This window comes from Malaclemys terrapin, chromosome 6 (genome assembly GCF_027887155.1).
Source record: "Malaclemys terrapin pileata isolate rMalTer1 chromosome 6, rMalTer1.hap1, whole genome shotgun sequence".
NCBI classification, from domain to species: Eukaryota; Metazoa; Chordata; order Testudines; family Emydidae; genus Malaclemys; species Malaclemys terrapin.
Window position 1 is genome coordinate 15,147,190 of NC_071510.1, and position 17,017 is coordinate 15,164,206.

Sequence of the window (17,017 nt, forward strand, 5' to 3'; positions counted from 1 at the left end):
ACTTCTGCTGGTGAAGGAGACAAATTTTTTGAGCTGTACAGACCTGAAGAAGAGCTCTGTGCAGCTCGAAAGCTTGTCTCTTTCCACAACAGAAGTTGGGCCAATAAAAGATATTACCTTGCCCACCTTTGCTCCCTTTTAATATTGTGTATCACACGTGGATGGAGCAGTAAGTGAACTGGTGACGTCCAGTGACAATGACGATAGCCTGTATTAGAACAACAGTTGCAAAGTACTGTAGATGACAGGTGATTATTTACAGAGTTAACAAATTAGAAAAATACATGGTCAGGAAAAGTCTGACTGCTTGACAATGACCGATTTGATTTGATTTGATTTTTAATCTCTGACGTGTTTTGAATATACCAACAGATAAAGATGAATGCCAGATTGGAGCGAGTAAGATCTGTGGCGAGCATACATCATGTCACAACACACATGGAAGTTTTTACTGCATTTGTCTTGAAGGATACCATCCCTCTAACAACAACAAGACATTTATCCCCAATGATGGCACGTATTGTACAGGTACATACAATATCTAGGCTCACATGCTGGGGATCTGGGACTTCATAATCTATTTTCTATGACAAACATGGCTGTTTCTTTGCAATCACATTAAGATTTTATTTTCGAAAGTACATAAAAGCAATTATTGGACACCTGAACCTAAGGTACATCCCAAACTTGCAAACACTTGCTACCGTATCTAGCTCTCATTACTGCGAGTTAGTCCCATTATGTTTTCTGCTGTCTTCCACTCATTCTTGTTTTGTTAATATGAATTATTGGTATAAAGCTCAGTTTGTACAAAAGGCTGGCTAGCAAAATGACACCAGAAATTAAGACAATAGGATGATATTCCTTCTTTCCACTTCCCTATTTTTCCTTGCATGTCAGTTTAATTTTTTGTTTACTGTGGAATATTCTCCTTCAGCTGACAGGTGTACTTCCATGGCACAATGATGGTTCAGGTTTAATTGATCAAAAATATAGATACTACTGGGTGTTTCCTGGTCAGCATGAAGTAGACTGGAGACGATAATGTCTGTTTGCCATTTATTAACTAAAAACTGATAGTAAAGTTATAGATTTGTGTGTGTAAGGGCCCAATCTTCTATGGTGCTGAGGACCTCCTGGAAGTTGATAAGCCCCTGCATCTCCCAGTGAGGCTAGCGGGAGTTGAGGGTGCTTTACACCTTCTAGGATACGCTTGGTACATTGCAGGATTTGGCCCTAAAAATAAAACCACTTAAAAAGATTGTAACGTTTGATCTGGGTTTATAGATATAGATGAGTGCCAGCTGTCAGGTCTGTGTGGTGTCGGCGGACAATGTGTGAACACTGTTGGAAGCTACCACTGCTACTGTATGGAAGGATATAGACCAGAAAATGGAACAGAATTTTTTCATCCATCTGGAAATACTGTTTCGTGCAAAGGTGAGAGGCTATGGATGTTATTCATGCTAACAGATACAATCAGATCCATCGTGATATCACGGTTCCTGCACTGACCTACAGTTCTGAGTTTCCCGGGTTGTAGCCCTCTGTGTTACCTTTTTGTTTTTGCAAATTCAACATGTCTCATTGATGCTTGGATGATAAGGTTGACAATGGCTATAGAGCACTATAGGCTCTCACCAGTGGTTTGAGTGTGCAAGGTCGGTGAAGTGAAATATGCCAGGAAGGTGATATACACCTCTACCTCGATATAACGCTGTCCTCGGGAGCCAAAAAATCTTACGTGTTATAGGTGAAACCGCGTTATATTGAACTTACTTTGATCCACCGGAGTGTGTAGCCCTGCCCCCCCGGAGCACTGCTTTACCGCGTTATATCTGAATTCGTGTTGTATCGGGTCGTGTTATATCGAGGTAGAGGTGTAGTTAGTTTCTGAGTAAAGAAGAAATCTGCCACATCCTCTTTTCATAATCAGATTGCCTCAAGGGGAAAGGAAGAGCGGGATAAATAGCTGGTGAATAAGATTAGGTGAATAAAATAAGTCTAGGAAAGAGGAATAAAATAATAAATTAGCCATTTGATAACATACTGTGCTGTATGCAAGAATAAACGACTCTGGGTTTATTTGGTTTCTTTTGGCCATAAAAAGAAATTAATCTGAACTTGAAATAAATACTTTGTCTTCCCTCTTTTTCTTTTCTCCAGTATCAATTAAAATTGCAACTCCATATCTGAGACACACACAACACTCGCAATCCTCAATATAGCTGTCATGCACACATGTATCCAACGTGAAGTGAACAGCTAGTGATTATGGAACTAACTTGCCACTACCTAGTTTTCCCATTTACATAGTATTGCAACAATTTGGCAGCTAAGGATACATTTGCAGTATATTGAGTTAGGCTGAAATTTCCTACTTGAGAGTTTCAAGTTAGGCACTTCAATAAGTTGCCTAATTTTCAGAGGTGCTGATCACCTGCATATCTCACTGACATCACTGGAACCCTGTCTGAATAACTTAAATAAATTAATTGACTATATAACTTTTTTTTTAAAGCAGTATATATATATTCCTCATATTCTAATAGTAGGTTTCAGAGTAGCAGCCGTGTTAGTCTGTATCCACAAAAAGAACAGGAGTACTTGTGGCACCTTAGAGACTAACAAATTTATTAGAGCATAAGCTTTCGTGGGCTACTGCCTACTTCTTCGGCTGCATATAGAGTGGAACATATATTGAGGAGATATATATACACACATACAGAGAGCATGAACAGGTGGGAGTTGTCTTACCAACTCTGAGAGGCCAATTAAGTAAGAGAAAAAATTTTTTTTTGAAGTGATAATCAAGCTAGCCCAGTACAGACAGTTATACAGGAGGTCAGATTCGATGATAGATTCAATCTTTGTAATGGCTCAACCATTTGGACACAAATCTGACATCAGGAATCATAATACTCAAAAACCAGTGGGAGAACACTTTAACCTGTCTGGCCATTCAATGACAGACCTGCGGGTGGCTATCTTACAACAGAAAAACTTCAAAAACAGACTCCAACGAGAGACTGCTGAGCTGGAATTGATATGCAAACTAGATACAATCAACTTAGGATTGAATAAGGACTGGGAATGGCTGAGCCATTACGAACATTGAATCTATCTCCCCTTGTAAGTATTCTCACACTTCTTATCAAACTGTCTGTACTGGGCTAGCTTGATTATCACTTCAAAAAAATTTTTTTTCTCTTACTTAATTGGCCTCTCAGAGTTGGTAAGACAACTCCCACCTGTTCATGCTCTCTGTATGTGTGTATATATATCTCCTCAATATATGTTCCACTCTATATGCATCCGAAGAAGGGGGCAGTAGCCCACAAAAGCTTATGCTCTAATAAATTTTTTAGTCTCTAAGGTGCCACAAGTACGCCTGTTCTTTATTCTAACAGTAGACTCTCTCACAGGAAAGCAGGGTCACTCAGAAGACTGTAACAAAGAAATATAACCATTACAGGCAGGTTGGGCCAATGAGCTTTCATTGAAGGGCATGTCATTTAACTTCAGCCTTTCTACAATAAAGTTTCCACCCTTAACAAATGCTGTTTCCTCTGTCACATGCCTGGGAAACCACAGCCGCTCAGTACTTCTATTTTTGTGGTTGTTTATTCCTTGGGGGAGGTTTAATACTTGCTGTGGCAAAATTAAAAACATTAATCAACCAGGTATATTGTGGACCTGAAATTTCTACCCCCACCCCCCAAGGATAGTTCTGTTATCGCTACAACAAAACCAACCTCCAGACAAGATCCAATGATTGGAAGTTGAAGCTGGGCAAATTCAGACTAGAAACAAAGTGCAATTTTTAACAGTGAGGGTAGCTAACTATTGAAACAATTTACCAAGGGTTATGGTGGATTCTCCATTGCTGGAAACTTATAAATTGGGGTTGGATGTTTTATCTAAAAGCTATGCTGTAGTTCAAACAGGAATTATTTCAGGCAAGTTCCACCGTTATACAGGAGGTCAGATTTGATGATCGCGGTGGTCCCTTCTGACCTTCGAGTCTGTGTACCACCCAGTACCTCCAGTACCTCACTCATGACATTGTTGATGGCCCAAAACCTGCATTCATAAAGACACATCTCAATACCTGAATCAGGGCTTTTCTATTCTGTGGCCCAGCCATCCTGTTAGCCCCAGCTTCCTTTTCCTTCTCAACTGATACCTCAGGTTCCACACCATCCTCAAGATTCACTGGTTCTGTGGTGCTAGTGTCCGGTTCAGCTTCTCAAAAAAGAGACAGAGATGTTGATTGAGTTCTTCACTTCTTGTGTGGCACCCGTTAATTTGTAACTGGATTCTGAAGTCTGCCAGGCAATGAAGGGGCTACTGGTAAACCTGATTACCTCTGCCCAAATTTATATTATTCTGAATGCTTTCCTCACTCCAGATGCCCAACAGGGTCTTGATCTCCTCTTGAGACTGTGCACATCAGATTTCTTCCACCGACTTTTCCCCTGAAAAGTGATAACTAACTAGGGCTCATTTCAGGAAATGGAAGCATGACCATCAGAGGAAATTCAAGGTTTACTGACCCACCCTGTTACTGAGATAGTTGTAATTATGTAATATAACATGCGCTCCTTAGTACTCAGATACCACATTCTGATCTAACAAAATAGTAAGAGACTAAAGATTTCCGGCTTCATAAGTGGAATAACTTGGAAAATAGAGTGAAACCCAGCAAACCAACTTAAAATGACAATACATGGCCCCAGACAGATTATTTTTTAAATCTATGCTTGTGCTGCAATTGTGTTCTCTTTTGTTTGCCTGCAGAAATTAGCTGTGGCTACCCTCTATAGCAGTGGTTCCCAAACTTTAACAGCCCGCGAACCCCTTTCACTAAATTGTGAAATCTGTGAACCCCCTCCTAAAAATGAATATTTTCAGGGATTTAAGTTTAAATTTCCTCAGTGTGATGGATGCCCCAACTACCGGGCCCCGGAATCTATGAACCCCTCAAAAAATATTTTTAATTGAAACTTTTTTTAACGAACATAGAAAAACCAGAAACCAAAAATGTTTCTGTAAAATATTTTTTTTGGCTTTTGTTTTTAAAAAAATGGTTTCTAATAAAAATAAATTCATTTTTGGTTTTCAAAAATCAGAAAATGTTTCATGAAAACAGTTTTTGAAAATGGACCATTTTTCCGTTTCAATTTTTTGTAAATTTTTCTTGGGGAATTTTGAAAAATGTGAAATAAATTAAAAACTTAAAATGCTTGGTATTTTTCATCCACCTCTAGCTTCCGGTGAGGTTGAGGCTGGTGGTAACAAGGAGGGCCGTGGTTCTGGCTTTAGATGAGATTTGGCAAATTCCTGGGGCTCGGGCTGGGGTTCGGGCTGCTGGCTCCCTCGCTGATGGGGGTGGGGCTCAGGCTGCCAGCCCCTACTGCCTGGCCCCGCTCTCCCTGGGGCTCCGGCTGCTAGCCCCATGCAAAGCGCTGGGGTTTGGGCTGCCGGCTCCCCAGCTGATGGGGGCAGGGCTCAGGCTGCCAGCCCCAACTGCCCGGCCCCACTCTCCCTGGGGCTCGGGCTGCCGGCTCCCCTGCTGACGGTGGCAGGGCTCTGGCTGCTGGCCCCAACTGCCCAGCCCCACTCTCCCTGGGGCTCGGGGTGTCTGCCCTGCAACCGGGTCCCACCTGGTGTCTCCAATGCCCGGGGTCCTCTGTCCGCCATTAGTGAAATTTTGGAGTGCCGGCTCCAGGCACCATCCGACCAAACACGTGCTTGGGGTGGCACCTTGTAAGGGGCGGCCAATCCTGGGGTGGCAGGGGGCACTCGGGGTTGGGTTTTTTTTTTTGTTTTTTATTTGGTTCAGTGGGGCGGCGCTCGAGGTTTTTAGTTGTTTTTGTTTTGGCCGGGCGCCGCTCGGGGGGGTGGGTTGATTTTGTTTTGGCGGCATGGTGTGGCACGGCGCTCGGGGTGGGGTGGTATTTCGGCGGGGCAGTGCTGGGGGGGGCGGTGTTTCGGCAGGGCGGGGTGGCGCTCGGGGGAGTGTTTGGCTAGAACGGGGCAGCGCTCCGGGGGGGTGTTTCAGCGGGGTGGCGCTCGGGAGGGTGTTCCGGCAGCACGGTGCTCGGCGGCGGTGTTGGGGCGGGGCAGGGCGGCGCTTGGGGGGGTTTGTTTTTTTTTTTTGCTTGGAGCGGCAAAAAAGTTAGAGCCGGCCCTGAACATGTAATACGCAATGCAGCTGTGATTTATTCTGGTTTGGTCTAGATGTTTGAGGAGCAGCTCATGCTAGTATACGCTTATGGCTCACATTTGTGGGTCTGTATCAATGGCATGTTTATTTAACTGCAATTATGGAAATAAAAGGGCCATCACGGCCATTAACATACAGTGATTTTGAGCAATGAAGCTGATTTTGCATTCACATTTTAACACATTGAGCACTGTGCTTCTGTGGTCTATAGCTCAGAAAATATTCAAGATTTCTGTGGCATTTTGCATACATGCATCACAAATAGTCTTTTCCACAGACCAGAACATCAATTGAGAAGGTGTCATTGACTTAATGGGAAGCCATCAATTTTTCTTAAGAGATGTGGGGATTTCTTCTAAGCATCCCTGGAGCTTTTAATAGAGTATCAGGCCATCTGTGATCTCTCCCCCATAGTTCCACCGTCTCCAGGATGGAAAAAGACTATGAGCAACCTCCTACAAAAGATTTCTGTTGGACTAGGCTGTCGTCAGATCCTGTTAACAAACGGCATCTCATGTAGCTCAGTACCCTTTCCACTTGGCGTTGGTGACAGAATAACCAGCTCCATCAGATTTCACACTAAAATATCATTACTTACTAATGCAGAATTCTGTATTTCCTGGGATAACTTGGGCATCCTTTCATTGGGTATGTGAAACTTGAAGTGCTCATTGGCAGCAGGTAGGCGGAAGCAGAAGGCTCAGTTCCTAAAAAGTCAGTTAATGTAGGTGAGATTTTTACCTCAAAACAGCAGATTTCAATTTCTGATCTGTGTTTTGGTTTTCTGGGGCAACTTGTTGGCGTCTTAGAAATAAAGATGCTAACCGTAATGTGGCTGGGAAAGGTTAGGTATAAACACCAAAGGTAATTTATAGGACAGAAAAAGAGCTCCAGGAAATTGAAGATAAAATTGTTCTTGATTTGTTATAAGTAACAAAATGTGAGGCAATGGTATCACATGGGAAATCTGGAATCACGGTCAGAATTTTTTTTATTTTTCAAAGAAAAGTAAAGAATGGCATACACTGGTCCTGTATTACAATCTATTTAAAGAAATCCCCATTTGTGGAAGGCAGCTCTAGTGAAATGCCAGTGCATTTGGCTTTTTTAACACCGTTGAACTGCGTTTTTGACCAATCTGGTATCTTGTTTTCAGTCTCAAATCTTGTTTTTTTTTTTTTTTTTTTTTCTTCAGTTGCTTGAGTCTAACAGAATACCAGCTCAGGGTTGGGGTTAACACCTAATGATCAATTGAAATAAGATTAGTGCTACAACAACTGAGAGCTAACTTCTGAGAACCTGAATAAGAGATAAAGTTGAATATCTTCAGGATATATTTTAAGGCCCCGATCCTGCAATGAAAGTCTGCGTTGGTGCTCTCCTGCCACCCACAAAGTGCTCATTGCCAGGTTGGAGCCTAAAGCAATAAATAGCATGTAACTCTCTGCAAAATGTACTTATTACTTCTATTAACATATCCCAGCTGAGCTCCTTCCCACTTCCTCAGAATATGGTTTTATCCAGTACATTTCTGACATGTCTCCTGCCCTCCCCAAAATAAATTGTTTTCCGTTTAGTCTATCCATGGAATACAAATATGTGGTGTCCATTTCTTGATAAAAGCTAGTTTCACTAGCAAGAGCTGCCTTCTCCTGACATAACTGTTCAAAATCTGAAAAGATGAACTATTTCCCCCCCCCCCTTTTTTTTTTCTTTTGCAATTGTCCCTTCCTGAACTGCCAGTAAGAATTTTTTTCTTAGGCCTTGGCTACACTTGCGAGTTACAGCGCTGTAAAGCCTTCCCCAGCGCTGTAACTCACTCCCTGTCCACACTGGCAGGGCACTTACAGCTCTGTATCTCCCTGGGTACACCGCTGCAGGTACTCCACCTCCCCGAGAAGAATAACAGCTGTAGCGGAGTGACTACGACTCAGATGTGAGTGTAAACGCTTGCAGCGCTGTACTAATCACCTTGTCAAGTGTTCTGACCGGCTGCAGGAATGCGGAAGTGCCGGTTTCAAAGCTCTTACCAGAGAGAAAAGCAAACAGTTTGCAGCTTGCTTTGAGTGAGTAAATGAATGAGCAGGGAGCCAGGAGTTTGGAACTTGCAAAATAGAGTGCTGACATGCTCCAAAAAGCACTCACTCTCCCCCCACACTCCCTGTCACAATCTACCCCACCCACCCGTTTTGAAAAGCACATTGCAGCTACATGAATGCTGGGATAGCTGCCCATAATGCACCACTCCCAGCACAGCTGCAAATGTTGCAAGTGTGGCCATGCCACTGCGCTGTCAGCTGTCAGTGTGGATAGACTGCAGCGCTTTTCCCTACTAAGCTGTACGAAGACAGGTTTACCTCACAGCGCTGTACAGCTGCAAGTGTAGCCAAGGCCTTAGACAAATCAGCAAGTCTGTGAATAGCAGCCCTGGCTTCTTCCTTATTAGCAATGGAGCTATTTAAAACATTCTTTAGGCCCTTAAAACTCCACTGGTGACTCTTTTACCATATCAAGTATAAAATGTTTCCCCAACTGTTTGCAATCTGTTCCTGCTCAGGAAGAATACACACATTTTATTCCAAAACTAGATTTTCATATGATGACTTCACAGTGGGTATTAGTTCAACTTTGCCAGATCTCACGCCAGACTGTGATCTCATGCTGCTGCTGCTATTATTTTATTGTTAATTATTTGTATTACTGTAATGTGTAGGAGCCCTACTATGGACCAGTACTCCATTGTGCAAGGTGCTGTACAAACACAGAACCAAGTTTCACATCAGGATATTTTAAATGGCACAGGTCCTTTGTTCTTTTCTGATATAAACAGGTGGATGAGAATGTAATTTGTCTTGGAAGCCTATAACTTCCTTTTGGAGTTAATGATCAGGAGTGATTTGAAATTACAGCATAGTTCTGTGAGGGTAGGGGGCATTTTTGTGCATGATGGTAGTGTCCAGGAAGCAATGAGGACAGTCTGTTACACTCTAACAGATGGAAACCTAAATATGGTAATCTCCCCCCACCCCTTTTTTTTTTTTTTTTTTTTAAGGCTTCCACTAAAAACAAATAAGTGCTGGGCATTGGATCAAAGAGATGGACTCTTTTGTACCACCTTCTGCTGTATTTTATGCCTTTGTGTAATGCAGATTCAGTACAATGGAGTTGTTTTACACTTCAAACAATGTGTAGCAGAGCATGTTTTTATAAATGTGAACTCATTTAGATTTGTTTTAAATAGAAAGTCTCATGCTGTAGCCATGAACCTCTTATGTTCTCACATTTCTAATGTCTCGTGTGTTGTTTCCCTCCCCTCCCTTTTTCTATCTTGCTTGTAGCTGTGGATTGTGGGGTCCCACCTTCTGTCTTGAATGCATATTCAGATCCTGTAAGGACTACCACCTATGGAAGTGAAGTTGCTTATAATTGCCTGCATGGTTATGTTATTGAAAGTGGTAACCAGACTGCAGTTTGTAATGCCAAAGGACAATGGGAAGGTGCTGATCTGGTGTGCAAAGGTAAAGAAAATATACATACAGATTTCTGGATGATAGAAATTATTTCAGAAATAACCAGCGGTAGCGGTCGCCACTTAGAGGCGATCAATGAGAATTCCCCATTGCCTGGTTGAGATTTCACCTGCAGACTCTAGCAGCATTTACAGGACACCTACAACATAAAAGGCATAAGTTAAATAGTTTTCTTCTGTGTATTCTTAATAAGACCATAAAATATAAAAACTAAATGACTTTAAAAACTAAGTGTCACTTTCTCAACTGGTGTAAATCTCTGTAGCTCCAGAAATCTACACCGATTTACAACATTTTAGGATCTGGCCCTATGGCCCAGATTTTTTAAAGGTATTTAGGTGTTGCTGGCTCAATGGCACAACCGCTAATGGAATTAGGAGCCTACATCTCATTATCAAAAGGATTTAGGTACTTAAGGGTCTAAATCCTACTATCAATGTAATTTAGACTCCTAAGTGCCTAGGTCCTTTTTGAAAATGAGATATAGGCTCCCAAATCATTTAAGCTTTGCAAAGCTGAGCACAGCAGTGCCTAAATACCATTAAAATCTGGGCCTAAATCTACTTTTGCTACTGTTTTTTGTTTCCTTTTGCTACTGTATTTTGTTTGGCTTGGTAATGAAACTAGGCTAGTCTGTATCACTTTTTGATTCTTTGGCACCTAAACATTGTTGTTTTTGTTTGGATTTGCTAAAGTTAAATATATTTAAAATAAACCCTGTTTTAATGGAAGATGCAGGAAAATATTTTTGTGGTTTAATACAAACTAAGGATCTGATGTGGCTTAGAGCCAGATCTTGCAACTACTTATGTATGTAAGTAAAGTTACTCATGTGAGTAGTCCCATTGATTTATGTAGGTCTGTTCATGTGAGTGAAGCTATGCTCATGCCTAAGCATTTGCAAGATCTGGTTGTAAACCAGGAATTACTTTGGTATCCCATCACCTCCACCCATCGCTCTGTTAATGGGAAGCACCCTGCCTCCCTCTAGCCAATCCTGGCACCCCTTATGTTATGTCTTCACTGTTAATGCCCTCCCTCCCCCCATAGCTATCTCAATGTCAAACCCTACTGGAGGTAGAGCAGGCACATAGTTTTACCTTGATGTAACTAGCTGAGGTCATGAACTTGAGTAGCTGCATCAAGATAAAACTCTGCTTTGTCACCACTAGAATTTTACATTGAGACAAGTCGTTCAATGTAAGAATACACCTGTAGCCTTAGGGTACATCTGCATTGGAATAAAAGGCTAATAATTGCTATGTAGACGTTCAGCCTCGGGCCAGAGTCCAGGCTCTGGGGCCTTCCTCTCATGTCTGTGCAGCAGTTTTACAGCTCTGTTGCCAGGAAGCCCAAGTCAGCTGATCCTGGCCAGCTGTGGGTGTTTAATTGCTGTGTAGACACATCCTTAGAGGCTCTAAAATTGACCAATAGCAGCCCTCCTAAGGAGGCTGCCGCCTAGAAGGTTTTGCCACTCTAGCCTGGGGTTATTGCTCACTCTTCTGGCCCATCCCCACAATCTGACACTGATGCTGATACTGTTTTGAAATTAAAGCATTACTATCATTTACAATCCTTTTACAAGCCACAGGTCTAGACTGCTGTCAGCTGCTAACAGTAACTATGTGAGCATTTTATTATTCATTATTTGACATAAACCATAAAGCCCTTTGTTTTTTGTGAATGCAGGGATGTGGCCTGTCAAGTTCATATTAAGGTGAAAAACACGTGTAAGCAAAAAAGATGTTCTCTGACAGAATTCCAGTTTAGAGCCACTCAGAGGGTCTTTATTAACTCTTACTATTAACTGATATTCCCTTATGCTTAATTATCATCTTTACTCAGTCTTTAATTTGGCACAGTTGCACTCTCCTAATGACTACATGATTAATATCTCATGGAACTGATTCTGCATGGCTAATTCATCTGTTCTTTGGTATCACTTGTAGTCTATGCATGAATGTACTTAGCCAATATTTCAGTCTTACTGTCTAAAAGTGCCTCTATTTTTGGAATCTGCCTCAATATCTTTGTTTTAATTCAGGGCTCAGATACCTAAAAAGCATTTGATTGATTGATTACATAGACAGAAAACACTGCTCTCTCACTTCTACATTTCAGTCTTGCTGGGGATGGCGGATAACTGTGGGGGGATGGCTTGAGGCAAGGCTTGCTTATAGTTCCTCCTGTCCAAAACCTCACTTAGTCTTTTAAAAACAGTCAGTGTCACATATCACTCTGCTTCAATAATGTAGTCTCAAACTGAAGGCTCTGAGATTGAACATTTGCTTATAATTCAGTAGTTCTGGAAGAAAAGATTATTCTAATGTTTCGCAGCATATATGTGCTTACCAAGGTAGAGACAGAAAGATAACTATCATAGTGTGATTGTTTTCCATTGCTACATATTTTTTAAAAAATTTTCACTTAAAGGTTTTATACTGTAAGTTGTTTTGGTCATGCTTTCTGTAAACTTGATCTAATTTTTCTGTTTATCTGTTTCCGCGTACAACTTCAGAATTACTTTAAGCCCATTTTTCAGTGAATAATTTAAGCTTTCTCCTTGCCTCCATCTGTGAGCCTGAGGAAAAATATGGTTTAATTCTTAATATAGCATCCCATTGTTCATTTTTTAACAAAGTAAAGGATAATCGTGAATAGTAGTGTTGGATTCACTCTGGATTTCACATCTTACTTTAGCTTCAAATTATATTCTTCCATTCACTTGAGCTTTTCTCTTTTATTATTTTAATTCCATAATTTTATTCTGAAGCTCCACAAAATTGCTGAGTAAGTGAACCAATTTCAAGTTATTACCACATTTATTTTCTAATGAACTCAACAGAGACTTGAATAACCCATAGAAATTTTCCTCCATGATTTTTTCTTGTCCTGGTCTAAAGCAATTCTTTCTTTTCAAAGCTTGAATGAAATGTACTGGCAATGGAAAGCAAACCTCTGGATGCTTTTATAATTTTTCAAATGTTGGGATCATGAAAACAACATGTCTACTGGGATGGAAAATCTCTCCTCTATCTGGAATAAAAGTAATTGTATATCCCAAGGACTAGATTCTCAGTCTTGTCCCCACTGCCGTTGTACTGTTTGGGTGGTACAAAGGGAGCAGAAACTACCCACATCTCCCTAGCTAAAGATTCCTCTGATGTGGAGCTGTCATAGCTGGCTCCTGCACCTCTGGCAGTCTCTGGTAGAGGGGGCGTGGAAGGAACAAACACTCTGAGCAGAAATATCTAAAGGAATGGATACCTTGTGGGACACCTGAGAATCTTATTGGAAGACATTAGTGATAGATCCAACTGTTAAATGTTACTTGGAGATCCTTTCTTGTTAATGGGTTATGCTATGCTTCTTACCTTCCCCTGTTATTCCATCATGGGATAGTTTTTTTTTTTCTTTACTATCTATTTAGGAGGTATCAACAGGTTTACAAATCCTTGGCCAAGTAAATATCAGAAACAAAGCAATAATCATTACAACAGTGAGCTTTTCTTTAGAGAGACATTATACAGGAATATAGTCATCAGCTCTCTCTCTCTCTTTAACAAGGTGGTGTTTTACAAAATGAGCATCATTACAACACCTATGTCCTGTCATTTCTAGTCCATTGTGGAATACTGTATTGCTACTTATTATGTGTATTGCAATAGCATCTAGGAACCCTAATTGAGGATTAGGGCCCAGTGTGCTCGGAACAATACAAACTAAATTCCTGCTTCCCAAATGCTGATGCTGTTGTTTGTCTGTATCTGTACAGCACCAAGCACAGAGAGTTCCTGGTCCTGGGTCTCTTAAGCGCTATGGTAATACAAATAAATAATGGTAATTAGGGCTATCAAGTGATTAAAAATATTAATTGCGATTAATTGCACTGTTAATAATATAATACTATTTATTTAATTTTTTGGATGTTTTCTGCTTTTTCAAATATATTGATTTCAATTAAAACTCAGAATACAGAGTGTAAGTGCTCATTTTATATTTATTTTTGATTACAAATATTTGCATTGTAAAAAACAAAAGAAATAGTATTTTTCAGTTCACCTAATACAAGTACTGTAGTGCAATCTCTTTATCATGAAAGTTGAATTTATGAATGTAGAATTATGTACAAAAAATAACTCCGTTCAAAATAAAACAATGTAAAACTTTAGAACCTACATTTCCACTCATACCTACATCTTGGTCAGCCAGTAACTCAGAGAAACAAGTTTGGTTACAATTTGAAGGAGATAATGCTGCCCGCTTCTTGTTTACAATGTCACCTGAAAGTGAGAACAGGTGTTCGCATTGCACTGTTGTAGCCACCATCGCAAGATATTTACGTGTCGGATGCGCTAAAGATTCATATGTCCCTTCATGCTTCAACGACCATTCCAGAGGATGTGCGTTCATGCCAATGACAGGTTCTGCTTGATAACAATCCAAAGCAGCGTGGACCGACGCATGTTCATTTTCATCCTCTGAGTCAAAAGACACCAGCAGAAGGTTGATTTTCTTTTTTGTTGGTTTGGGTTCTGTAGTTTCTGCATCTGAGTGTTGCTCTTTTAAGACTTCTGAAAGCATGTTCCACACCGAGTCAGTCCTGCCGGCGGATATTGGGACAAATTGCGTCCCAACCAAAGATCGGTCAGGATGCGGGACAGGTCCCGAAATATCGGGACGCTCCCGATATTATCGGGACGTCTGGTCACCCTAGGTGGGGGGCGGCGGGGGGTGAGGGGAGCTTGGCTGATGGTGAGTGCTGAGCACCCACTAATTTTTCCCCGTGGGTGCTCCAGCCCCGGAGCACCCACAGAGTCGGCGCCTATGGCTGTGAAACTGTTCTTAAAACAAACATGTGCTGGGTCATCATCTGAGACTGCTATAACATGAAATGCAGGTAAAACAGAACAGGAGACATACAATTCTCCCCCAAGGAGTTCAGTCACAAATTTAATGAATGCATTCTTTTTTTAAAGAGCATCATCAGCATGGAAGCATGTCATCTGGAATGGTGGCCGAAGCATGAAAGGGCATACGAATGTTTAGCTTATCTGGTATGTAAATACCTTGCAATGCCAGCTACAAAAGTGCCCTGCAAATGCCTGTTCTCACTTTCAGGTAACATTGTAAATAAGAAGCAGGCAGCATTATCTCCTGCAAATATAAACAAACTTGTTTGTCTTAGCGATTGACTGAACAAGAAGTAGGACTGAGTGGACTTATAGGCTCTAAAATTTTACATTGCTTTGTTTTTGAGTGCAGTTATGTAACCAAAAAAAATCTACATTTGTAAGTTGCACTTTCACGATAGAGATTGCACTACAGTACTTATATAAGGTGAATTGAAAAATACTATTTCTTTTGTTTATCATTTTTACAGTGCAAATATTTGTCATAAAAATAATAATATAAAGTGAGCACTGTACACTTTGTATTCTGTGTTATAAAAGAAATCAATATATTTGAAAATGTAGAAAAACATCCAAAAATATTTAATAAGTTTCAACTGGTACTCTATTGTTTAACAGTGTGATTAATGGCGATACATTTTTTTGACTTAATCACGTGAGTTAACTGTGATTAATTGATAGCCCTAATAATAATGATAACATTTAGTATCTCTTCGTTAAACCCTGTGACGTGTCTTGGCTTGTTTCCATTGTCAATTTTACTTCTCTCTTTTTCCCCCCCCCCAGAAATAGACTGTGGCAGACCTTTGTGGATTCCACACGCAGAAATGATCTGGGACAACTCCACAACTCTAGGAAGCATGGTGTATTATAAATGTAGTGAAGGGTTTCATTTTAGTGGAGAGAAGAATTTTTCACAATGCACAATAATTCAGAAATGGGAAAATATCACAGGTGTATGTGAAGGTAAATATGTTTTTCCCTCAGATTTAAAGACTCTTCATGTGAAATTCAAAGAAGAGTTTCTTAAAGTATGATTTTATTCTGAAAAGTGACTAATAATTAGGCTTGGCAGAATTCAGTTAATATTGACAGATAATGTCAATGATGATTTTTATGTGTTTTGGGTTTTTTTTAGATTGTAATTGATTTAAATGTTCATGACTGTTTGAAATTATGAGAGGGCCAGACGATTATTTAATGACAGATGTTGAGATTCAAAAAGTTAAAGATTTTGTACACTGTTAAAACATAAATTATTAATATCACATGTCAAAATATACAAAGTAAATATCCTTAAATCAACAAATCATACCTGTTCTTACTATTTGTTCTCTATTCCAATGGTTCTCAATCAAGGGTACATGTACCCCTGGGGGTATGCAGAGGTCTTCCAGAGGTACATCAACTCATTTAGATATTTGCCTAGTTTTACAACAGGCTACATAAAAAGCACTAGCAAAGTTAGTACAAACTAAAATTTCATATTGACAATGACTTGTTTATACTGATCTATATACTGTACACTGAAATGTAACTACAATATTTACATTCCAGTTGATTTATTTTATAATTACATGATAAAAATGAGAAAGTAAGCAATTTTTCAGTAATAGTGTGCTGTGAACACTTTTGTATTTCTATATCTGGTTTTGTAAGTAAGTAGTTTTTAAGTGAGGTGAAACTTGGGGTACACAAGACAAATCAGACTCCTGAAAGGGGTACAGTAGTCTGGAAAGGTTGAGAGTCACTGCTCTAGTCTATTTGTAACAAACCTAATTCAAAAGTCTGAATCCCTGGATTCTGACTCTTAAGAAGTTCTCAAGTGGCATTTTTCTTACTTTGTCTATCTTTGAATTTCAGTTATTATTGATGGAAATGTTTTTCTTTGGTTTGTGTGTGTACAGTGAAATTGATGTTTACTGACATTTACCAGTACAAATCTAATCCTTCCAACCCTACTAATAATGGAATTTTATGCCTAAACAGATCTTTCTTCTGAATATCCCCTAGTCCGTATCTGCTGACATTAACAACAAAAATAATTTTTTGTTTTACTACTTTTTGCTCTGGGTATGACTTCAGAACCAAAACAGCTGTGGGACAAGGAACTGGATTCTTTTTTGGTTCACATATCAACAGACTTGTTCATGAGGTTTCAATTGCACGGTCATGTTGCAAAGGAAGACGGCGACGTGCAGAATTTGTACTGTTTGTGGTGATGAACCAGAAGGAAAGAACCCAGGTTGACTTTCAGATCCAAAGCTGAATGTGCAAGGCTGGCAATTAGTTGCTTGGGTTAGAAATAAAAAGATGTTGTTTTTTGATTAAAAGGAGTCCTTGAG

The 17,017-nt window shown here is 40.2% G+C and overlaps 1 protein-coding gene and 1 long non-coding RNA gene across 2 annotated transcripts in view; one reads left to right on the plus strand and one right to left on the minus strand.

The window, feature by feature from the left end:
- The window catches only part of SUSD1 (sushi domain containing 1), a 92,637-nt gene that overhangs the window by 12,643 nt on the left and 62,977 nt on the right, over positions 1–17,017 (plus strand). The window contains exons 3-6 of the mRNA XM_054032978.1: positions 373–528; positions 1,288–1,440; positions 9,568–9,747; positions 15,459–15,638. Of these exons, the coding sequence (XP_053888953.1) occupies positions 373–528; positions 1,288–1,440; positions 9,568–9,747; positions 15,459–15,638 (669 nt within the window). The remainder of the gene's footprint in view (positions 1–372; positions 529–1,287; positions 1,441–9,567; positions 9,748–15,458; positions 15,639–17,017) is intronic.
- Positions 6,303–17,017, minus strand: part of LOC128839735 (uncharacterized) — a 48,684-nt gene continuing 37,969 nt past the window's right edge. The window contains exons 2-3 of the long non-coding RNA XR_008445515.1: positions 9,767–9,898; positions 6,303–6,936 (exon numbers count right to left, since the gene is read on the minus strand). This is a non-coding gene — a long non-coding RNA (uncharacterized LOC128839735). The remainder of the gene's footprint in view (positions 6,937–9,766; positions 9,899–17,017) is intronic.